This window comes from Carcharodon carcharias, chromosome 6, assembly GCF_017639515.1.
Source record: "Carcharodon carcharias isolate sCarCar2 chromosome 6, sCarCar2.pri, whole genome shotgun sequence".
NCBI lineage: Eukaryota > Metazoa > Chordata > Chondrichthyes > Lamniformes > Lamnidae > Carcharodon > Carcharodon carcharias.
The window spans coordinates 189,711,467-189,735,798 of NC_054472.1; the positions used below are offsets into that span (position 1 = coordinate 189,711,467).

Genomic DNA, 24,332 nt, shown 5'->3' on the forward strand with positions numbered 1-24,332 from the left:
GTGTGAGGGTGGGTAAGCGTGGGTGAGTGTGGATCAAGTGGATGAGAGTAGGTGAGTGAGTGTGAGGGTGGGAGATGCAGTGAGGGTGAGGGTGGGTGTGTGAGTGTGTGTGTGAGGGTGGGTGGATGAGTGTGCCTGTGGGTGGGAGGTTGAGTGAGCATGAGGATAGGTGTGTGAGTGAGTGAGTATGAGGGTGAGTGAGCATGTTTGAGGGTGGGTGAGAGTAGGTGAGTGAGCGAATGTGAGGGTGAGTGAGTGAGTTGAGGGTGGGTGAGTGATTGATTGAGTGTGAGTGACTGTATGGGAGCGTGAGTAAGTGAGTGCATGTGAGGACGGGTGAGTGAGTGTTAGGTGGGTGAGTGAGTGTTTGTGAGGATGGATGAGTGAGTGTTAGGTGAGTGACTGTGTGTGTGAGGATAGGCGAGTGAGTGTGAGTGAGTGAGTGAATCAGTGTTCATGAGGGTGGGTAGGTGAGTGAGTGAATACGTGAGGGGTCGGTCAGTAAATAAGAGGATGTGACTGGCTGGGTGAATTAGTGTGTGTGAGGTTGGGTGAGGGGTGTTTGGGTGTGTGAGGGGTGGTTGGGTGTATGAAGGGTGTGTTGTAAGAAATTGGGGTCTTTAATAAGTGGGTATTTTTTACATTTTATGGAATTAGCTAAACAGTATCGATTCTCTCCCTGGAAAGAGGATGTTGACATTCCTAAGATGACAGAATGGCACCTTGTACACCCACTTATCTATGCAAGTATTTAGAAAGGGCCAGGATATGACAATCAGTAAGATGTAAACTAAAAAGCTGACCTTGAGCAGCACCATCCTGACTTGGAAATATATCCTTCACTGTTGCTGGGACAAAATCCTGGAACTCCCTCCCTAACAGCACTATGGGTGTACCTACACCACATGGACTGCAGCAGTTCAAGGCGGCAGTTCACCACCATCTTCTCAAGGGCAACTAGGGATGGGCAATAAATGCTGGCCCAGCCAGCGACGTCCACATCCCGTGAAAGAATTTTAAAAATTACCTTAAATCTGTCCTCTGGTTATTGACCTTCCTGCCAGTGGAAACAGTTTCCCCTTAAAAACTTTATCAAAACCATTCATGATTTGGAACATCTCAATTCAAATCTCCTTTGAATCTTCTCTGTTCTGAGGAGATTATTCCCAGCTTCTCTCATCTCTCTATGTAACTGATCTCTGGTACCATTCTAGTAAATCCCTTCTGCACCCTCTCTAAGGTAGATGAATTAACAAGGCAAATAGATATAAATGGTTATGATATAGTTGCAATTATAGAGACATAGCTGCAGGGTGACCAAGGGTGGGAACTGAACATCCAGGGGTATTCAATATTTAGGAAGGACAGACAAATAGGGAAAGGAGGTGGGGTAGCACTGTTGGCAAAGCAGGAAATCAACGCAGTAGTGAGGAAGGATATTGGCTCAGAAAATCAATGTAGAGTCTGTTTGGGTGGAGATAGGAAATACTAAGGGGCAGAAAACGTCGGTGGGGGGTTGACTATAGGCCCCCCAAACAGTAATGGAGATGTAAGGGAAGGCATTAAACAGGAAATTAGAGACGCATGCAATAAGGGTACAAGTGTAATCATGGGTGACTTTAATCTACATATAGATTGGACAAACCAAACTAGCAATAATACTGTAGAGGAGGATTTCTGGAGTATGTGCGTGATGGTTTTTTAGACCTATACGTTAAGGAACCAACTAGGGAGCAGGTTAGCCTAGGCTGGGTATTGTGCAATAAGAAAGGATTAATTAACAATCTTGTTGTGTGGGGTCCCTTGGGGAAGAGCGACCATAAAATGATAGAATTGTCCATTAAGATGGAGAATGAAGAAGTTGAATCTGAAACTAGGGTCCTGAATCTAAATAAAGGGAACTACAAGTGTATGAGGTGCAAGTTGGCAATGATGGATTGGGAAACCTTACTGAAAGGGTTGATGGTGGATAGGTAATGGCTAATATTTAAGTAAGCATGAATTACAACAATTATTCATTCCTGTCTGGTGCAAAAATAAAACAGGAAATGTGGCTCAACCATGGATTACAAAAAAAAAATTAGGGATAGAAGTAGATCCAAAGAGGAGACATATAAAATTGCTGCCAGAAAAAGCAGCAAGTCTGAGGATTGGGAACAGTTTAGGATTCAGCAAAAGTGGACAAAAAGATTAATCAAGAAGGGGAAAATGGAGTATGAGAATAAACTTGCAGGGAACATAAAAACTGACTGTAAAAGCTTCTATAAATATATGAAGAGAAAAAGATTAGTAAAGACAAATGTAGGTCCGTTCCAGTCAGAGACGGGGGAAATTATGATGGGGAACAAAGAAATGGCAGAAGAACTGAACACATATTTTGGTTCTGTCTTCACAAAAGAGGACATGAATAATTTCCCAGAAATGTTAGGGAACCAAGAGTCTAATGAGAGGGAGGAATTAAAGAAAAACAGAGATAAAAACAAAAAAACTGTGGATGCTGGAAATCCAAAACAAAAACAGAATTACCTGGAAAAACTCAGCAGGTCTGGCAGCATCGGCGGAGAAGAAAAGAGTTGACGTTTCGAGTCCTCATGACCCTTCGACAGAACTTGAGTTCGAGTCCAAGAAAGAGTTGAAATATAAGCTGGTTTAAGGTGTGTGGGGGGGGGCGCGGAGAGAGAGAGAGAGAGAGAAGTGGGGGGGGGGTGTGGTTGTAGGGACAAACAAGCAGTGATAGAAGCAGATCATCAAAAGATGTCAACAACAATAGAACAAAAGAACACATAGGTGTTAAAGTTGGTGATATTATCTAAACGAATGTGCTAATTAAGAATGGATGGTAGGGCACTCAAGGTATAGCTCTAGTGGGGGTGGAGGGAGCATAAAAGATTTTAAAATATTTAAAAATAATGGAAATAGGTGGGAAAAGAAAAATCTATATAATTTATTGGAAAAAAAAGGAAAGGGGAAACAGAAAGGGGGTGGGGATGGAGGAGGGAGCTCAAGACCTAAAGTTGTTGAATTCAATATTCAGTCCGGAAGGTTGTAAAGTGCCTAGTTGGAAGATGAGTTGTTGTGAAGCCCAATGAAGCCCAGTGAAGCCCAAAGCTCAACAACACCTCATCTTCCGACTAGGCACTTTACAGCCTTCTGGACTGAATATTGAATTCAACAACTTTAGGTCTTGAGCTCCCTCCCCCATCCCCACCCCCTTTCTGTTTCCCCCTTCCTTTTTTTTTCCAATAAATTATATAGATTTTTCTTTTCCCACCTATTTCCATTATTTTTAAATATTTTAAAATCTTTTATGCTCCCTCCACCCCCACTAGAGCTATACCTTGAGTGCTCTACCATCCATTCTTAATTAGCACATTCGTTTAGATAATATCACCAACTTTAACACCTATGTGTTCTTTTGTTCTATTGTTGTTGACATCTTTTGATGATCTGCTTCTATCACTGCTTGTTTGTCCCTACAACCACACCCCCCCTCCACTTCTCTCTCTCTCTCTCTCTCTCTCTGCCCCCCCCCACACACCTTAAACCAGCTTATATTTCAACTCTTTCTTGGACTCGAACTCAAGTTCTGTCGAAGGGTCATGAGGACTCGAAACGTCAACTCTTTTCTTCTCCACCAATGCTGTCAGACCTGCTGAGTTTTTCCAGGTAATTCTGTTTTTCTTTTTGAAGAAAAACAGTATTATTTAAAAAATGGTGCTGGAGGAATTAATGGGGTTAAAGGCTGAAAATCCACAGAATTTTATAATCGACATCCCAGAGTATGAAAGGAAGTGGCCTTGGAAATATTGGATGCATTGGTGGCCATCTTCCAAAATTCTATAGACTCTGGGGCTGTTCTTACAGGTTAGAGGGTGGCAAATGTAACTCCACTATTTAAAAAAGGAGGGAGGAAGAATTACAGACCGGTTGGCCTAACATCAGTAGTGGGGAAAATGCTAGAGTCCATTATAAAAGATGTGGTAACAGAACATTTGGAAAGCATTAACGGGATTAGACAAAGTCAGCATGGGTTTATGAAAGAGAAATCATGCTTAACTAATCTACTGGAGTTTTTTGAAGATGGAACTAGTAGAATAGATAAGGGAGAACCAGTGGATGTGGTGTATTTGGATTTCAAGAAGACTTTTGATAAGGTCCCACATAAGAGGCTAGTGGGCAAATTTAAAGCACATGGAATTGGATGTAATATACTGGCATGGGCTGAGAATTGGTTGACAGACTGGAAACAGAGGTCAGAATTTTCCCGTCGGCGATTTGTGGGTGGGGCCCACTCGCCGATGGGAAAATGACCCGGGATGATGTTGGGAGCCCCAGCAGGCTTCTGATAATACATGAAATCTCATCCACTGGCGGGATGAGGTTTCATGTTCCTTTTTAAAAACTTTAATAAATGTCACATTGTCACATGAGGGGGACATTAATAATATTTTTATTTCTCTATTTTTTACATTTCTGACAGTGTCACTAATCTCCCCAAGGCAGTACTTCATCTCAGGGAGCAGTGCGCTCTTTCGTGAGAGCATGCGTGAAACAGCGCACTTTGACAGATGGGGAATCCCTACCCCCCTGCACAGGAAGCGCATAGCGCATACAGTCGGGCAGGCCGCTGGGTGGGCCTTGATTGGCCCGCCCACTCAAAATGGCGATGGGCCCCATGTCAGCAGTGGGGGTTGGCTGTTTGCCCGCCGCCGAGCCGGTGGGGTCCGCACGCCAACCGAGGGCAAAATTCTGCCCAGGGAGTGGGAATCAATGGGTCTTTTTCCAGATGGCAGGTGGTGACTAGTGGTGTACCTACCGCAGGGATTAGTGCTTGGGCCCCAGCTATTCACAATATATATAAATGACCTGGGTGAGGAAATCAAATGCAATATTTCCAAGTTTGCTGCTGACACAAAAGTGGGCAGGGTTTTTAGTTCTGAGGAGGATGCAAGGAGGCTTCAGGGCGATTTAGACAAGCTGTATATGTGGGCAAACAGATGATGCAGAAAAACGTGGATAAATGTGAAGGTGCTTTGGTGTGAAAAACAGAACGGCAGAGTATTACTTAAATGGTGATATATTGGGAAATTTGGATCTACAAAGGGATCTGGATGTCCTTGTACACCAGTCAGCAAGCAATTCGGAAGGCAAATGGTATGTTGGCCTTAATTACAAGAGGATTTGAGTTCAGAAGTAAGGATGTCTTACTGCAGTTATACAGGGCCTTGGTGAGACCACACCTGGAGTATTGCGTGCAGTTTTGGTCTCCCTACCTAAGAGAGGATGTACTTGCCATAGAGGGAGTGCAGTGAAGGTTCACTAGGCGGACATCAGGGATGGCAGGACTGTCGTATGAGGAGAGATTGGTTCAACTGGGCCTGTGTTCACTAGAGTTTAGAAGAATGAGAGGGGATCTGATTGAAACGTAAAAAATTCTAACAGGGCTAGACAGACTAGATGCAGGGAGGATGGTTCCTCTGGTTTGGGAGTCTAGAACCAGGGGTCACAGTCTCAGGATATGGGGTTGACCATTTAGGACTGAGATGAGGAAAAATTTCTTCACTCAGAGGGTGGTCAACCTGTGGAATTCTCTACCACGAAAGGCTGTGGAGGCTAGGTCACTGAGTATATTCAGGAAAGAAATTGATAAATTTTTGGATATCGGGGCATCAAGGGGTTTGGAGAGAAAGCGGGAATAAGGCGTTGAGATAGACGATCAGCCATGATCATATTGAATGGCGGAGCAGGCTCGAAGGGCCAAATGGCCTATTCCTGCTCCTAGTTTCTATGTTGACATCCTTCCGACAGTGTGGAACCTAGAAGTGGACACAATACTCCAGCTGAGGTCTAACCAGAGCATGTAAAATTCTATTCTACACTCATGTTAGCTGCTTCACAGTTATTGCCAAGACAAGCCTGATCAAAGTAAAACAGCAGTTTAGTTCTAGGAGATTCCAGCCAATTATTTTCTACTCGGCTGTAAGTGAATATAAAACACAAAGGACACCAAAGAGTTAATTATACTCACTCGATGTGAAAGCTATTTCCACCACATTCAGTAATGAAATCAAATGATTTATCCAGAGGTTTTTCATTTCTTAAGTCAGGGTCATAACTCTCTGAAGGAAGAATTAAGATGTAGTCCTAAGAAAGAAAAGTATTTTCAGACAGTTATGCTTTTGGAAGTAAATTAGCACTACAAAGAGATTCCTACATAGAAATTTCAATTCAGAAGCAGGCCAACTGGTCCATAGTGCTTCTGCTTGTGTTAATCGATATACTGAACTCAATGTGGTGGGCACAATCCCAGCTTGAAGTGCACTGCCTGCCATATTCGATAAGATTGGTGTGGAATTAACTGCCTAAGTTGGTGGTTGAGGCTGAAACATTCAACTCATTTAAAAGGTACCTGGATCTGCATCTGAAGTGCTGTAACCTGCAAGGCTATGGACCAGGTGCTGGAAAGTGGGATTAAAATGAGTGGCTAGTTTCTTTTTTCTCTTTTTGGCCGGCGTAGACACGATGGGCTGAATGGCCTCTTTCTGCACCGCAGTCTTTCTACGGTTCTGTGATATGCTAGCGGCAGGGGTACATGATGGAACATTTGCAGAATAAGGTATTCAAATTAGAGTCTGCTGCTCTTTGGAGGGCCACTTTCAATTAGCGCTCACCCTCAGATTTCAATCTCTGTGGGCTGAACTCACACAGCACATCGTGGCATGAACCAGCAGAAGGCCTTTTTCATATTTGTCTGAATATAGAGCTGCATGGAGCAGGTGTGACCCCTCCTACCTCACATTACAACAATGCAAACCACCTCCCTCTATCTCATCCTCAAAAGCACCTTGGATATCATCATCCAGGGTCAGGAACAGTAACTGGCATTCCCACCTCCAATACTGGAAAACAATTTTCCAGGTCATCTGCTTTTATTCCCTTTTTCTGCTTTACTCTTGAATTCTTTATAGGTTTCTTCTTCTAGTGCCTATCAAAATTGCTCTTAGATGTTAAGATTAACTATGCAGGATATTCCCTTCCTGGATAACTTTTTGCTATAATAACAATCTTTGAACAAAGCCCTTCAATTAAAAGCGAGGTAGAAAGAAAACAGGGAATTATAGACCAGTCAGCCTGACGTTAGTAGCGGGGATAATTCTAGAGTCCATTATAAAAGATTTAATAGCTGAGCAATTGGAAAACAGTGGCAGAATCGGACAGAGTCAGCATGGATTTACGAAAGAGAAATCATGCTTGACAAATCTACTGGAATTTTTCGAGGATTTAACTAGTAGAGTTGATGAGAGGGAGTCATGGATGTGGTGTATTTGGACTTTCAGAAGGCTTTCGACAAACTATCACATAAGAGATTAGCATGTAAAATTAAAGCGCATGGGATTGGGGGTAGTGTATTGAGATGGATAGAAAACTGGTTCGCAGACAGGAAACAAAGAGTAGGAATAAATGGGTATTTTTCCGAATGGCAGGCAGTGACTAGTGGGGTACCACAGAGATCGGTGCTGGGACCCCAGTTATTCACAATATATATTAATGATTTAGATGAGGGAACTAAATGTAATATCTCCAAATTTGCAGATGACACAAAGCTGGTTGGGAGGTGAGCTGTGAGGAGGATGCAGAGATGCTTCAGTGTGATTTGGACAAGCTGAGTGAGTGGGCAAATGCATGGCAGATGCAGTATAATGTGGATAAATGTGAGGTTATCCACTTTGGTAGCACAAACAGGAAGGCAGATTATTATCTGAATGGCTATAAATTGAGAGAGGGGAATGTGCAACAAGACCTGTGTGTCCTCGTACACCAGTTGCTGAAGGTAAGCATGCAGGTGCAGCTGGCGGTAAAGAAGGCAAATGATATGTTGGCCTTCATAGCGAGAGGATTCGAGTACAGGAGCAGGGATGTCTTGCTGCAATTATACAGGGCCTTGGTGAGACCACACCTGGAATATTGTGTGCAGTTTTGGTCTCCTTATCCGAGGAAGGATATTCTTGCTATAGAGGGAGGGCAGCGAAGGTTTACCAGACTGATTGCTGGGATGGTGGGACTGACATATGAGGAGGGATTGAGTCGGTTAGGAATATATTTGCTGGAGTTCAGAAAAATGAGGAGGGATCTCATAGAAACCTATAAAATTCTAACAGGACTAGACAGGGGCAGGAAGGATGTTCGTGATGGTAGGGGAGTCCAGAACCAGGGGTCACAGTCTGAGGATACAGGGTAGACCAGTTAGGACTGAGATGAGGAGAAATTTCTTCACCCAGAGAGTAGTGAGCCTGTGGAATTCGTTACCACAGAAAGTAGTTGAGGCCAAAACATTGTATGTTTTCAAGAAGGAATTAGATATATGTCTTGGGGTGAAAGGGATCAAAGGATATGGGGAGAAAGCGGAAGCAGGCTATTGAGTTGGATGATCAGCCATGATCATAATGAATGGCAGAGCAGGCTCGAAGGGCCGAATGGCCCACTTCTGCTCCTATTTTCTATGTTTATATGTTTCATGGTTCTAAAATACTTTACAGCTTTAAGGCAGAATGAAAGTGGTCACCTTATGAGAACCTTGTTCCCTGGTGCAGTGCAGAAGAAAGAAAGAAAGAAAGATTTGAATTTGTCTTGTGCCTTTCACGACCTCAGAACATCCCAAATGACTTTACAGCCAATTAAGAACATTTTGAGATCTGGAATTCCGTTCCTAATCCTCTTCCTTTTTTTCCTCCTTTAAAACGGGCTAAAATCCTGGAACTCCCTTCCTAACAGCACTGTGGGTGTACCTACACCACATGGACTGCAACGGTTTAAGAGGGCAGCTCACCACCACCTTCTCAAAGGTAACAAGGAATGGGAGACAAATGTTGGTCTATCCAGTGATGCCAACATCCTGATAAAGTTTGAAAAAAGGCTCCTTAAAGCTGCTTCTGCTCATCTGTCCATTATGTGGCTCAATGTCAAAAGTAGTTTGATCGTCGCTCCTGTGAAGTGCCCTGGAACATTTTACTACATTAAAGGCACTATATAAATGCAAGTTATCCAAGAAACCCAGCAGCAATAATTCTGGTAGTATTTGTTCAAAACTTACCACCCAAAGTGCTTTCTCTTTTGGAACAGTAAGAATGATGGACAACTCCAGGTTGTTTATATCCAATTCTATTCTATTCCCTGAAATGACCTGGTTGCGGCATCCAAAACCATGTGGACAGAAGAAAGCAGTAAAGAATCCTAAAAAAACAGATGAAGTTCACAACCAAAATTAAGGACTGCCCATAGGAACAGGAGTAGACCATTCATCCTCTCAAGCCTGTTACGCCATTCAATTTAATCATTGTTGATATATATCTAAACTTTGTTGACCCCACCCATAGCCCTTAATCCAAGAAAAATCCATCAATCTCAGTTGTGAAATTTTCAACTGACTCCCAGGGCTGAATCTTCCGCTGAGCTTGGGAAAACCCAACCTGTGCACTTTCACAGCTCACAAACTGCACTCTCAACCCGCACGGGACTTCACATGGCATTTTGTCTTTTGACACCAGGGTCGGGTTCAGAGTGCAGTTGGCAAGCTACACCGGAGTGCGTCAGGAGTGTGGGTGTGGAGGTGGGCCAGTTAGAAGGCCCCCTCCATTCTCCAACCCAGCTCTCAACATTGATTCAAGACCCCTAAACCTCACTTCTCATATCCATTGCTCCCCTACCATGTGACCTCTATGCCCCCATGTATCCTCCATGCCCTCAGATTACTCATGCCACCTCTATGCCCTCCCCCCACTATGTATCCTCCATAGCCACTGCAGTCCTCAGACTCCATGCAGTATCAATGGAAAATATTTTAAATTTCTTGGGAAAAAATAAACCTATCACCATCGAATAAAAGCCTCCATAATCATTGATACTGAGAAAAAAGTACATTCCTCCATGTGAAAAAGCTTACATGGTCGACTCTTAAACGCTCTCCGAAATGGCCTAGCAAAGCACTCAGTCCTCAAGGGCAATTAGGGATGGGCAATAAATGCTGGCCAAGCCAGCAACGCCCTCATCCCATGAGCAAATTAAAAAAAAACACTTGTAATCCTATTAGTTTGTGTGAAAAAACCAGAAACCACATCAAGGAGGCAATCTTGTCATTATAACTTCTCAAAACTGTTATTCATTCTCTGATAAATGGAAAATCTACTGTGATGAGACCCATTAGCATTTGAAACTCAGTGAAGCATTGATAATGACCACAGCAATAGACTATTCACTGGGAAGGAAAGAACAGATGCTTGTTTCAATTTTGAAGTCTGTGGTTGGATACTTTTTCAAATGTCACAACCAACTGTTTTTTTTTAAATCAGAAAAGATGAAAGCACAGGCTGATTGGACATTTTGCAATATTTTTCACTGCATCATGGTGCTTTTTCCATTGGAAAACTACTGTAATGCATGTGAACAAATACACAAGGCTGGTCAATGTAAGGGTCACTTGACCTTTAAAGGCAGATCCTCATGATGAATCACTGCATTAAAAATACATCTACATTATAACACTGCACCTAATAGTATCATTTGAAGGTATGAAACACTTCACACTTACCTTTCAGAATGTTTCAGACTCCTCAGTAGGTTTTCCATTTTCTTCACTAACTCTCAAACCTGGGCTGCTTCTTTGTGATGAAAATGCTTCCTGACATCACACTTATGTGACCTAGCTCTAACTTTAAGGTTATGAGTCAATGGTGTAGTGATATTGTTGCTGGACCAGTAATTCCAGGGTAATGCTTTGGGTTCGAATCCTGCCATGGCAGACGGTGGAATTTGAATTCAATAAAAATCAGGAATTAAAAGTCCAATGACCATGAAACCATTGTCAATTGTTGTAAAAACCCATCTGGTTCATTAATGTCCTTTAGGGAAGGAAATCTGCTATCCTTACCTGGTCTGGTCTACATGTGACTCCAGACCTGCAGCAGTGCAGTTGACTCTTAAATGCCCTCTGAACAAGGGCAATTTGGGATGGGCAATAAATGCTGGCCTAGCCAGTGACACCCACATCCCATGAACAAATTTAAAAAAACCTCCCTCACCAGATGAAATAGGTTCTCATCGCCAAGGCTATCAAATTCTTTAATTGTCTTAATTAGATCACAACCTTCATCTTGCACACTGGAGAGAATACAAGCCTAGTCCATGCAATCTGTTCTCATAACTGGACAGTATTATTCTGGTTTTTCTTCTTCTTTCGTTTGGCTGGGTATAGAGCAACAACTATAATTTTACAGCAAAGTGGTGAAGCCAGGATATTACATAAGTTGTGGCATTGTGTATCGCTGTAATATCTCCTTTGTATTGATGAGTCAGGCATTGAGTTACCACAGTTGCACACAGGAGAGTTTTTAATTTTCCTTTTGTGCATCAGGTATCAGCATCTGCCATGGTTTGTACGGATGTGGTTTAGGGAGGCCCATGAGCTTTGTGAGAAGTTGAAACCAGGGATTTCTGTGTTGAGTCTTCCACAAGGTGTTTATTCGTGATTTCTTGTAAGGAACATTCATTTTTCCAAGCTTCTTCAGGGTTGAAATCGCATTGCCTGAGATCGTGTGCATGGGTCCAAAAGGGCTTCAAGTGGAGGTGAGGAACGATGGTGAGATCCTGGTGGACAGGGAGGCGTTTGTTTTTGTTGATCCGCTGAGCTACATGGAGGGTCACTGCGTCACAGCGGATCAGTGGCTGGGGACGGGGGGGGGGCGGTGTGGGGGTTCGTGACGACTTGTGCCAACGTGGGTATTATTGTTATTCTGATGAGTCTGTGCTACACCAATCTAAGGCCAATATACCCATCCTGAAGTGCAGTGGCTGGAGAATGTTCAAAAACAGCACAGTCCAATTATTGAATAATATACTCACCATCATAGGGACGGCCTCCATCCACCATCACCTCAACTGGGAATGCTGGGTACAAAGGCTGATAAAAATGCACCATAACCACATGTTTGCCTGCATTTGGCACTCTTGTTCTGAAGGTGATCTGATTCTATAAAATAAATAAGCCTTGTCTTGGTAAAGGAAAAATCCTCATTTATAAACTTATTTCCAAAACTTTCAGCAGGTATGCACAACGTACACTACTTATTATTCCCAAGCCTATAAATTATTATGGTTATCTAGTTTGAACACTGGTGTTACATTGAATGTTTTTCCAATTCACATTCAACTGAATTCTTTTCCCTATTAAAACTGTTTTTAATTCAGAAGGAAGGAAAATTTTATCCGTACGCAAAATCATAAACCTGTTTAGAGATAACTTGTTTATAAACTTGTCAATACAGAGTTGTAACAGAATGTATTTGGAGAGACTGGATTAGCTTAGATTGTTAAGCAGGGATTTAATAGATGTGTTCAATTTAATAAAGGTTTTGATAGAGTGAATAAGGAGAAACAGTTTCCATTTGCAGGAGTATCAGTAACCAGTGCACACAGGTTTAAGATAATTGACAAAAGAAACAGAAGGGAGAGCAGGAGATATTTTTGACATGGTCAGTTTTGTGGTCGGAAAGGACCTGTGATTCAATAATAACTTTAAAATGGGGATTGGATATAAACTTGGAAAGAAAAAATGTACAGTGCTATGGGGAAAGAACTGAGGAGAGAGGGACCAATTGAAGAGCTCTCTCAAATAAGCAGACCAGGCACAATGGAACAATCAGTGTCCCACAGGTTGTATGATTCTGGGTGGAATTCTTCATGCTGGTTGGCAGCGGGTGTGTTTGGCAGCGTGAGCAGACAATGTGGTGAGAAGGCCAAAAATCAGTTTCACGGTGTCATGAAACCTGTTTGCAATCTTCCGTTCTGCCCGTCAATGGCGGGCCGTGTTTCCCGCCACCAGATGTTGGGAACTGCATTGTAATACATCTGCATTATATTATACGGCTAGCCCGCCAGAGTTGTCCCCCCCACACTGGATCATTCAAGCGTGCCAGTGTGTTTCACAACTGTACATAAGCGACGTGCACATGGCAAGCTGCACTTTGCTTGGGACTTTGAGGAGTGTTTGCCTATATTGCTTTGGTCATCAGCGCCAGGCTTTGCAGACAGCACCACATTACTTTTAGAGGGGCTCACGGGCAGGTCTCCACCTACCAGACCAGTCGCAAAGTGGGGTTGACTTTTCAATGGCTGCATGGCTAGGGCTTGCTTGGGGCAGGGGGAGATGCGGCCTCAGGCAAGGGAAGAGACTGCAGGGCGAGGGCTGTACTGGGAAAGTGGGGTAACCCAAGGTGTGTGTGGGGGCACAAGTTGATCTGTAGAAGTGGCCTCAGGATAGTGAGTGCCGAGGAGGCAGTCTCCAGGGGAAATGAGTCCAGATGGAGATGTGAGGGTGTGTGTGAGAGAGTGAGTGGTGATGTCCCTTGTGCTGGCAGTGAGTGAGATGCCAGTGAATGTGTGATGGGCTTGAGTGTGGGAGTTCAGAGTGATGAGATGGCCGCCTTACCCTGGCGGCACAGATGAGATCATTCTGCATTGGATAGTCACCCCCCTTCTGTGCAGCATTGGTACTGATCACCACTGCCATTGCCTACCAAGCCGGAGTGGTGAGATTGCTGGACCTCTTGTGGCCAGAGCCAGGGTAGAGGACATCATGGCAGGCCTCCAAAAGGAATTCCAGTGACAGGTCATTGAGCTCTTCTTGATCTCATCCTCACCATGGCTGGAGGTGCTTGGATAGGAATTGTGGATCATTAGGCATCCAAAAGGCATTTCAGGGATGCATCACTGAATCAGGGGGCTGCAGTCTTCTTGTCCTGTGGGTCCATGTTTTCTGTGCAGCAATCCAGGCCAGGATTGCAGCACAGAAGACATGGACCCACAAGACAAGAAGACTGCAGCCCCCTGATTCAGTGATGCATCCCTGAAATGCCTTTTGGATGCCTAATGATCCACAATTCCTATCCAAGCACAGAGAGGTGTGCAGGCGTCAGCACTTTAAATATGGCACTCGGTGTGAGGAAGTAGCAAGGTGATGGCGTGGCAGGCAAATGAGAGCCTGCCCACCATTGAAACAGCGTGTTTCCTGGGAATGCATGATTAATGAGGCAGGATTGGGATGATAAGGCGTGAAAAGCCACCATTACAGCCGGCAGGCAAAATGTTATTTTTCCCGCCTGCTACTGCACTTAGTGCAAATCTGGGAGGATTCCGCTTTCTGTGCAAATCCGGAATTGGAAGGGAGGGAGGAATTCAGGAAGATTACAATCACCAGGCAAGTGGTACTGAGCAAACTGTTGGAGCTGTGGGCTGACAAATCCCTGGGTCCTCATGGACTTCATCCTAGGCCTTAAATGAAGTGGCTAGTGAAATAGTTGACACGTTGGTTTCAATTTTCCAAAAATTCCCTGGATTTGGGGAAGGTGCCATTAGATTGGAAAATAGTGAATGTAACTCCTTTCTTCAAAGAGGGAGGAAGACAGAAAGCAGGACACTACAGGCCACTTAACTTACCATCTGTCATAGGGAAAATGTTAGGAGCTATAATTAAAGATGTTATAGTAGGGCACTTGGAAAAATTCAGGACAATCAGGAAGAGGCAACATGGTTTTGTGAAAGGGAAATCATGTTTAACCAATTTACTGGAATTCTTTGAAGGAGTCACATGTGCTGTGGATAAAGGGGAACTGGTGGATGTACTGTACTTAGATTTCCAGAAGACATTTGATAACAAACCACATCAAAGATTATTGCAAAAAATAAAAGCTTGTGGTGTAGGGGATAACTTATTGGCATGGATAGAAAATTGGCTGGCTAACAGGACACTGAGGCTAGCCTCTGGATCTTTTTCTGGTTGGCAGGATTTGGCGAGTGGTGTACCACAGAGGTCAGTTCTGGGGCCTCAACTTTTTACAATTTATATAAATGACTTAGATGAAGGGCCAGAAGGAGTGTTTGCTAAATTTGCTGATGATACAAAGATAGGTAGGAAAGTCAGTTGTGTAGAGAACATAAGGAGGCTGCAAAAGGACATAGATAAGTTAAGCGAGTGAGCAAAGATCTGGCAAATGAAGTACAATATGGGAAAATGTGAAATTGTCCATTTTGGCAGGAAGAATAAAAAAAAGACGCATATTATCTAAGTGGTGAGAGATTGCAGAGCTCTGAGATGCAGAGGGATCTGGGTGTCTCAGTACATGAATCACAAAAGGCTAATATGCAGGTATAGCAAGTAATTAGGAAAGCTAATAGAATGTTATCGTTCATTGCTAGGGGAATTGAATATAAAAGTAGGTAGGTTATGCTTCAATTGTACAGGATACTGGTGAGACCACATCTGGAGTGCCGTATTATTTAAGGAAGGATGTAAACGCATTGGAAGCAGTTGAGAGAAGGTTTACCAGACTAATACCTGGAGCGGGTGGGCTGTCTTATGAGAAAAGGTTGGACAGGCTAGGCTTGTATCTGCTGGAGCTTAGAAGAGTGAGAGGCAGCTTGACTGAAACATATAAGATCATGAGGAGTCTTGAAAGGGTGGATGTGTAGAGGATTTTTCCACTTATGGGAGGATCTAGAACTAGGGGTCACTGTTTAAAAATAAGAGGTTATCCATTTAAGAAAGACGTGAGAAGTTTTTTCTTTTAGAGGGTGGTGAATCTTTGGAACTCCCTTTGTCAAAAGTCAGTGGAAGCAGAGTCTTTGGCCAGGATTTTCCAATTGTTGGGTGGGCTTGGCGGGAGCGGGCAGGGGCAGTTAGGGAACCAGCCGCCGCCCGCGATTGGCTGTGCTCCGCGATTTCACACGGGCGGGCCTCCTGGGTGGATCGCAAGCGGTATACCTGTGCAGGCGTGGGGAGGAGGGAGAGTGGGTCTGGCACCAGGTTCGTGCATACGCACGAAAGAGCGCTTCAATCTCCGACGCACGGAGCTGTCTCAGAGAGATTGAAACGATTTTTGGAAAAATTAATAAATACAATAAAAATTCAATGAAATGTCCCCTCATGTGACTGTCACATAAGATGGGACATGTTTTTAATTTCAGATGAAAATTTTTATTAAATTTGCAATAGCTTTAGGAAACCTCATTCCGCTCATGGATGAGGTTTCCTAAAAAATGTGAAGGCCGCTTGGCCTTCTGGTCTTGGGAGCAGCGTAAAATTCAGGTTAATTAGGTCCCTAATGGCCTTAATAGGCCTTTCAATTGTCGGCGGGTGTGCGCCGGAGTCAGCTGGCTCCCGCCGAGCGAAATATCGCACGAATTTGCGATGGTGTCGGGACACACGCCCAACGTCATCGTGGCTCATTTTACGTTCCGACGTGTCGGACGCAAGCCCGCACGCCAAATGTAAAATTTTGCCCTTTGAATGTCTTCGAGGCAAAGCTAGATAGATTCTTGATACACATGGGGGTGAAGGGTTATCAGGGGTAGGCTGGAGGTTAAAATCAGATCAGCCATGATCTTATTAAATGACGGAGCATGTTTGAAGGACCAAATGGCTTACTCCTGCTCTTCACTCGTATGTTTGTGCATGTGTGACTTGTGAAGCAAGGACGAACACCAAATCGCAAATATTCTGAATGAAAAGGGAAAGATTGAGTAACACACCCTTGCCAAAGATGTCCCCAAGTTTTATCAATTAAATAGATGTTCTGGATAAGGTAAACGGACTGAAAATAAATAAATCCCCAGAAATAAATGTATTTTATTCCAGCGATGAGAGAGTATGGAAAAGATTTGGGAGGCATTGCAATCATTATGAGACAGCCAGAGGAAACTAATTAGATATGTGAAGATTGGAAACAGGATAATGTGGTGTCCATAATCAGAACGTGTGACTAAACAGATCCATGCGTGGGGAACCAGCCTGATGTGGCTCCACACCATTTTTCTGGCCCCCTGCCTCCATTCACGCTATCCTGGAGCCAGGAAAATTCTACTCTAAGTCTTTCTTTCTATTTTGCAGATATTCTTTCACATTAACACATTTCCACACTTAAAACAGTTATTACCTGTGGTGATTTTAGTAAAATAATGTCTCCTGGTTCCACCATGGTTGTAGGGTGCTTGGATAGGAGTTGTGGATCATTAGGCAAGTTAGGTTGTGAAGGAAAGCCTGCAGTTGAAAGCAGTCCATTCTTCACCTTCACTGAAGACACAGGTATTTCATACTTGGATGCAACACAGGAACTGTTCAAAAATTCAAAATAAAGTCAATGCCATTTATAAGGACAATATTCTGGTCAATCACAATGATGCATAAATTTGTGTTCAAAATTATGAGGGGTCTTGATGGGGTAGATAGTGAGAAACTTTTTCAGCTGGTAGAAAAGTCAGTGACACAGATTTAAGATAATTGGCAAGAGGACCAGGAGGTGGATGAAGAGATTTTGTTTTTACTCAGCAAGGTGTTACGATTTGGAATGCACTATAGAAAAGGGTGGGGGACGCAGATTGCATAGTAACTCTCAAAGGGAATCAGATATACGCTTGAAAAGGAGAATATTGCAGGATGATGGGGAAAGAACAGGAGGGAGTGGGACTATTGGATTAAGTCACCTGTCACAAAATTGATCTATTTTTTGGGCAAAAGCAAAATAAAGAGGATGAATTTCTCTTGCGAACAACATGAGTACAGAACTGGATTTTCTAAACTCTGGTTAGGCCTCAGAAAAAGTATTGTGTCCAGTTCTGACCACACCTTAGGAAGGAGAGAGTGAAAAGGAGATTTACTAGAATGGTAACAGGGATGAGAGACTTCAGTTACATGGAGGGACTGGAGAAGCTGTCCTAAGAGAAGTTTTTTAAAATTATTTTCATGGGATATGGGCATTTGTTGCATATCCTTATTTGCCCTTGTTAGAGGTCATTTCAGAGGGCATTTACAGTGAGAGTGCGAGAGAAATGGCGTGGTCATTTACAGTGAGAAAGTGCGAGAGGAGCAATTGCTCACTTACAGTGAGAGTGCGCGAGAGAAACAGTTGCTCATTTACAGCGAGAGAGTATGAGAGGAGTGGCGCCTTTAATAATGACAGAGTGAGAGAAGCATGTGAGACTATTAAAGGGGTCGAGGCTCCTCAAATGCTATCCCCTGGGTCCCCATAGCTGCTTCATCTGCAGTCACACCTTCCTGTCCCTGATCACAGACCAAATTTGAATGACCTAATCTGAGAGATGTGACTGCCTACTGGGGCAAAGTGTCCAGGTAACTTTGCCCCTCCCTGATGTAGTGCAATGTCTGTGGCTCAGAATCCAGGGAAAAGAGTGTGGAGAGCAGCTGACTGGTGAGTAGGATTGGTGAGGATTTCTAGTCTTTAAAGTGAAGTCTTTAGTTTGTGTTTAGATCTCTAGTCTTTTTTTCTCTTTTTCTTAAAGTTAGCTTGTTAAATATAAGTTTGATATCGTTGGATATAAAAATAATTATAATAAAAATTGTAAAGAGTGGGGATACAAGAGTAGTAAATTAATAAATTAAATAAAATACGATAGCGATGGCAGGATGGGTGATGTGTTGCTGCTGCAGCATGTGGGAAGTGCTGGACACCAAGATGATCCAGAGCGAACACATCTGTACTGAGTGTTTACAGCTCAAGGAACTTCAGATCTGAGTTAAGGATATGGAGTCCGAGCTGCCAACATTGCGCCACATCAGGGAGGGGAAAAGTTACCTGGACACTTTGCCCCAGGAGGCAGTCACATTCCTCAGATTAGGTCATTCAAATTTGGTCTGTGATCAGGGACAGGGGAGTGTGACTGCAGGTAAAGCAGCTATGGGGACCCAGGGGCTAGCGTTCGAGGAGCCTCGACCCCTGCAACTGTCCAACAGTAACAAGGTTCTTGCAAGCTGTGTGGATGAGAGCAGGGACTGCAGGGAGGGTGAATGAACTGACCATGGCACCATGGTACAGGGAGACATTCAAGTGAGGGGAGGAAATGGGAATGTAGTAGTGGTAGGGGACAGATACTGTGCTCTGCAGCTGTGAGTGTGAGTCCTGAAGGCTGCATTGCCTGCCCGGTGCCAGGGTTAAGGACATCTCCTCAGGGCTGGAGAGAAACTTGGAGTGGGAGGGGAGCGATCCAGTTGTTGTCATCCATATTGGTACCGATGACATTGATAGGACTAGAAAGGAGGCTCTGCTGAAAGAATTTGAACAGTTAGGAGCTAAATTAAAAAGCACAACCTCCAAGGTAATAATCTCGGGATTGCTAACTGAATCATGGGAAAACTGACGTAGGGTAAATAAAGTCAAGGAATTAAATGCGTGGCTCAGAGATTGGTGTGGGAGGAATGGATTTCAGTTCATGGGGCACTGGCACCAGTACCAGGGGTAGAAGGGAGCTGTTCCATTGGGATGGGCCTCACTTGAACTGTGCTGGGACCAGTGTCCCGGTGAAACAAACAACTAGGGCAGTAGAGAGGCCTTTAAACTAAATAGAGCGCGGGACGGTTCTGGAATGGGGATACGTAGGCTTACAAAGCTAAAGGATATGGCAGCCTTGCAGGGCAGCTATTTAGGTAATGATACCCAAAGTATGACAGGAAGGGACAAAGTGTACAAACATAAAAAGAGCAGCAGCAAATAGGGTCAAAAGGGGAAAAATGGTAAAAAGGCAAAATTAATGGCTCTTTACTTAAATGCAAGTAGTATTTGGAACAAAATTAATGACTTAATGGCAAAAATAGAGGATAATGGTTATGATCTTATAGCCATTATGGTGACGTGGTTACAAGGAGAGCAAAGCTGGGAACAAAATATTCAGGGTATATGACTTTTCAAAAGCACAGGCAGGGAGGAAAGGGTGGTGGGGTAGCTTTGTTAGTACGAGATGGAATAAGTATGATAGCAAGAAAGGATCCTGGGTCAGAAGATGTCGAATCCATATGGGTGGAGGTAAGAAATAACAAGGAGAAGACGACATTGGTGGGAGTAGTCTATAGGCCCCCTGACAGTAGCTATACTGTAGGACAGAGAATAAATCAGGAGAAAATGAGGGCATGTAAAAAAGGCAGTGCATTAATCATGGGTGACTTTAATCTTCATGTAGATTGGGAAAATCAAATTGGCAGAGGTAAACACAAGCCAGAATCCATAGAGTGTATTTGGGACAGTTTCTTAGAATAATATGTTGTGGATCCAACCAGGGATCAGGCGATTTTGGATCTGGTAAGGTGTAATGAGGCAGGTTTAATAAATGATCTCAGAGTAAAGGATTCCCTAGGAAACAGTGACCATAATATGGTAGAATTTAGCATTCAGTTTGAGAGTGAGAAACTTGGGTCGGAAACAACTGTGCTAAATTTAAATAAGGGAAATTACAATGGAATGAGGGAAGACTTGGCTGGAGTTGATGGGGAAAGCAGTTGAGCAGAAAAGATGTTTGATTAACAATATCAGACGTTTAAGAAAATAGTTCATGACTCTCAACAAAAATATACCCCAGTGAGGGAGAAGGATTCAAGCAAGGGGATAAGCTAACCATGGTTAACCAAGGAAGTTAAGCACAGCATCAAATTGAAAGAAAAAACATACAATGTGGCAAAGATTAGTGGGAAGCCAGAGGATTGGGAAAGTTTAAAAAACCAACAAAAGAGGACCAAAAAGAAATAAAAAGGGAGAAAATAAACTTTGAGGATAAACTAGCAAGTAATATAAAAACAGACAGTAAGAGTTTCTTTAAATATATAAAAAGGAAGAGAGAGGCCAAATTGAACATAGGCCCCTTAGGGAATGAAGCTGTGGAAATAATAATGGGGAACCAGGAAATGGCAGAGGAGTTGAATATATACTTTGCTTTAGTCTTCACGGTAGAAGATACTAATAGCATTCCAAAAATGTCAAATAATCAAGGGCAAAGGTTAGCAGGGGTGGATTCGAAATGAATACAATAAATATCACTAGAGAAAATGTACTAGGGAATTTAATTGGGCTAAAGGCCAATATGTCCCCTGGACCTGATGAGTTGTATCCTAGGATATTAAAGGAAGTAGCTACAGAGATAGTGAGTGCACTGGTAGTAATCTTGCAATAATCCTTAGATTCTGGAATAGTCCCAGCGGACTGAAGAACAGCCAATGTAACACCCTTATTCAAAAAGGGAGGGAAACAAAAAACAGGTAACTATAGGCCAGTTAGCTTAACATCTGTCATTGGGAAAATGTTGAAGTTTATTATAAAGGATGTAATAGCAGAGCATTTAGAAATACATAATCTAATCAAGCAGAGTCAGCATTGTTTCAAGAAGGGGAAATCATGCCTACCAAATTTAATAGAATTCTTTGAGGAGGTAACAAAAAGGATAGATAAAAGGGAACCAGTAGACGTAATGTATTTGAATTTCCAAAAGGCATTTGATAAGGTACCACACATAAGGCTACTTGATAAGATAATTCGGTTGTTGTTTTGTTACTTGATAAGATAATAGCCCACAGTGTTGGGGGTAGTATATTAGTATGGATAGAGGACTGGCTAACTAATAGAAGACAGAGAGTTGGGATGGGGGGGGCATTTTTGGGATGGCAACCTGTGACTACTGAAGTGCACAGGGATCAGTGCTGGGGCCATAATTATTTACAATATATATTAATGACTTAGATGAGGGAAGTGAATGTACTATCACCAAGTTTGCGGATGACACAGAAATAGGTGGGAAGGCAAGTGGTGAGGGTAACACAAAGAGTCTACAGAGGGACATAGACAGATTAAGTGAATGCGCAAAAACTTGGCAGATGGAATATAATGTGGGAAAATGTTAAGTTATGCACTTTGGCAGGAAGAATAGAGGAGCTGAATGTTATTTAAATGGTGAAAGACTGCAGAAAGCTGCAGCACAGAGGGATTTGGGAGTCCTTGTGCATGAATCCCAAAAAGCTAACATACAAGTTCAACAGGTAGTAAGGAAGGCCAATGGAATGTTGGCTTTTATTTCAAAGGGAATGGGGTGTAAAAACAGGGAAGTCTTGCTAAAACTATACAAGGCACTAGTTAGACGACACCTAGAATATTGCAAACAGTTTTGGTCCCCTTTTCTAAGGAAAGATATACTGGCATTGGAGGAAGTGCAGAGAAGATTCTCTTGGTTGATCCCGGAGTGATTTTCTGATGAGGAGAGGTTGAGTAGGTTGGGCCTGTACTCATTGAAATTTAGAAGAATGAGAGGTGACCTGATTGAAACATATAAGATTCTTTGGGGGCTTAACGGAGTAGATGCTGAGAAGTTGTTTCCCCTTGTGGGAGAGTCTAGGACCAGAGGGCATAATCTCGGAGTAAGGGGGCGCCCAATTAAAACAGAGATGAGGAGGAATTTCTTCTCTCAGAGGGTAGTCAACCTGTGGAATTCTTTACCACAGAGGGATATGTTAAGTATATTCAAGGCTGAGATAGAGAGATTTTTAATCAGTAAGGGAATCGAGGGCTATGGGGAAAAAGCAGGAAAGTGGAGTTGAGAATTATCAGGTCATAAATGATCTCATTGAATGGCGGAGCAGATTCGATGGGCCGAATAGCCTTTTTCTGCTCCTATGTCTTATGGTCAGTTGTGGGTCTGTAGTCACACATAGGCCAGACTAGATAAGAATGACAAATTTCTTTCCCTAAAGGTCATTAGTGAAACAGGTGGATTTTTGCAACAATTGAAAATAGTTTCATGGTCACTATCACTGAGACTAGCTTTATATTCCAGATTTATTAGCTGAATTCAAATTCCATCAACTGCCATGGTGGGATTTGAATCCATGTCTCCAGAGCATTAGGCTAGGCCGCTGGATTACTTGTCCAGTGACATTACCACTACACTACCGGTTAAAGTGAAATATAATAGAAGTGTTTATAATCTTGAGGGGTTTAAAAGAGTAAGTAAGGCAAAACTGCTTCCACTAGCAGGAGGGTCAGTAACCAGAGGGACACAGATTTAAGGTAATTAAGGTAAAAGAGTCAGAGGCAACTTGAGAGATACTTTTGCATAGCAAGTTATGATGATCTGGAACAAACTGCCTGAAAAGATGATGGAAGCAGATTCAACAGTAATATCCAAAAGGCTGTAAGATAAATATTTGGAGGGGAGAAATTTACAAGGCTATGGGGAAAGAGCAGGCAAAGTGAGATAAATTGGATAATTTTTTTCGAAGAGCTGCACAGAAAAGAAGGTTGAATAGCCTCCTTCTGTGCTGTCTCATTCTATGTTAAATGCATGGTGAAAGGCATTCCTTCCTAACTGCTGTAGAAAAACACTGCCATTGTAGACATAAATATTGTAGCAGTTTCATGGATCTAAACAAAACAAGCATTTTCATGCAACTCAGGAGCTAAGCCTGTACTCTGGTATTTTGCCAATGTTTTCTATTATGGATTTGATCTCTGATGGCCCAAATGTTCTTGATCTAATCAAGCTTGCTGTGTTATTACTTTCAATAGCTATCCTTAAAAGCTGGAATCATTTATGTTTGAGTAACTTGCATAAATAAATGTTATTCAATCAAGCCTGCCTGAAGTTGATGAACAATGCTATTTTCAATTACCCTTTTACCTCCAGATCTCCAAATCAGTGAAACCCCCGTAGCATAATTTTCTTTTCCATTTTATCAAATGAAACCATTTCACCCGCTCTTTACTCGTGCCTTTTCTAAATAGCTACCAAAAGAAGCCTTCCCCAAAGTAATGCAGTTTATTTGATATTGTAGAATGATACAGCACTGGAAGGAGGTTATTCAGCCCATCATGCCTATGTTAGCATATTAACTATCCCCACTCCCCTGCTCTTTCTCCTTAGCCCTGTAAATTCCCTTTTGAAAGTTACTATTGGATCTGCACCAACCACTGTCTGAGGTAGTACATTCCAGATCATAACAATTCATTACTTAAAACAATTTTTCTTCATCTACCCTCTAGTTCTTTTTGACAATCACCTTCAATCTTTGCCTCCTGGTTACTGACCTGCATAATTTACTTGATCAAAACCCTTCGTAATTTTGAACGACTCTTATACATTTCTTTCTGCTCCAGAGAGAACAATTCCAGCTTCTCCAGTGTCTCCACATAACTAAAATCACTCACCCCTGGAACAATTCTAGTAAATCTCCTCAACACCCTCTCGAAGCCCTTAACATCCTTCTCAAAGTGTGGCACTCAGATTTGGACCCAATACACCAGCCTAACCAGTGATTCATGTAACTGAGTGAAATATTGGGCTGTATTTTAACTTTTCGACCCGTTCACAGCAGAGACCAGCAGCAGGTCGGGAAACTAAGTTCATCAAGTGGGCTTTTCCATGCCTCTTTAACTGAGGCATGGCATTAGCTTCTGGGCTTTTAGAGCAGGCGAGTGTGATCACAACCAGTGACTGACTGTTGAAGCCTCAGTATTTAA

General features: G+C 42.8%; 1 protein-coding gene across 1 annotated transcript in view; it reads right to left on the bottom strand.

Moving 5' to 3' along the window:
• Positions 1–24,332, bottom strand: part of LOC121279009 (laminin subunit alpha-3-like) — a 509,546-nt gene that overhangs the window by 161,710 nt on the left and 323,504 nt on the right. The window contains exons 29-32 of the mRNA XM_041189741.1: positions 16,983–17,160; positions 11,896–12,022; positions 9,092–9,231; positions 6,029–6,144 (exon numbers count right to left, since the gene is read on the bottom strand). Of these exons, the coding sequence (XP_041045675.1) occupies positions 6,029–6,144; positions 9,092–9,231; positions 11,896–12,022; positions 16,983–17,160 (561 nt within the window). The remainder of the gene's footprint in view (positions 1–6,028; positions 6,145–9,091; positions 9,232–11,895; positions 12,023–16,982; positions 17,161–24,332) is intronic.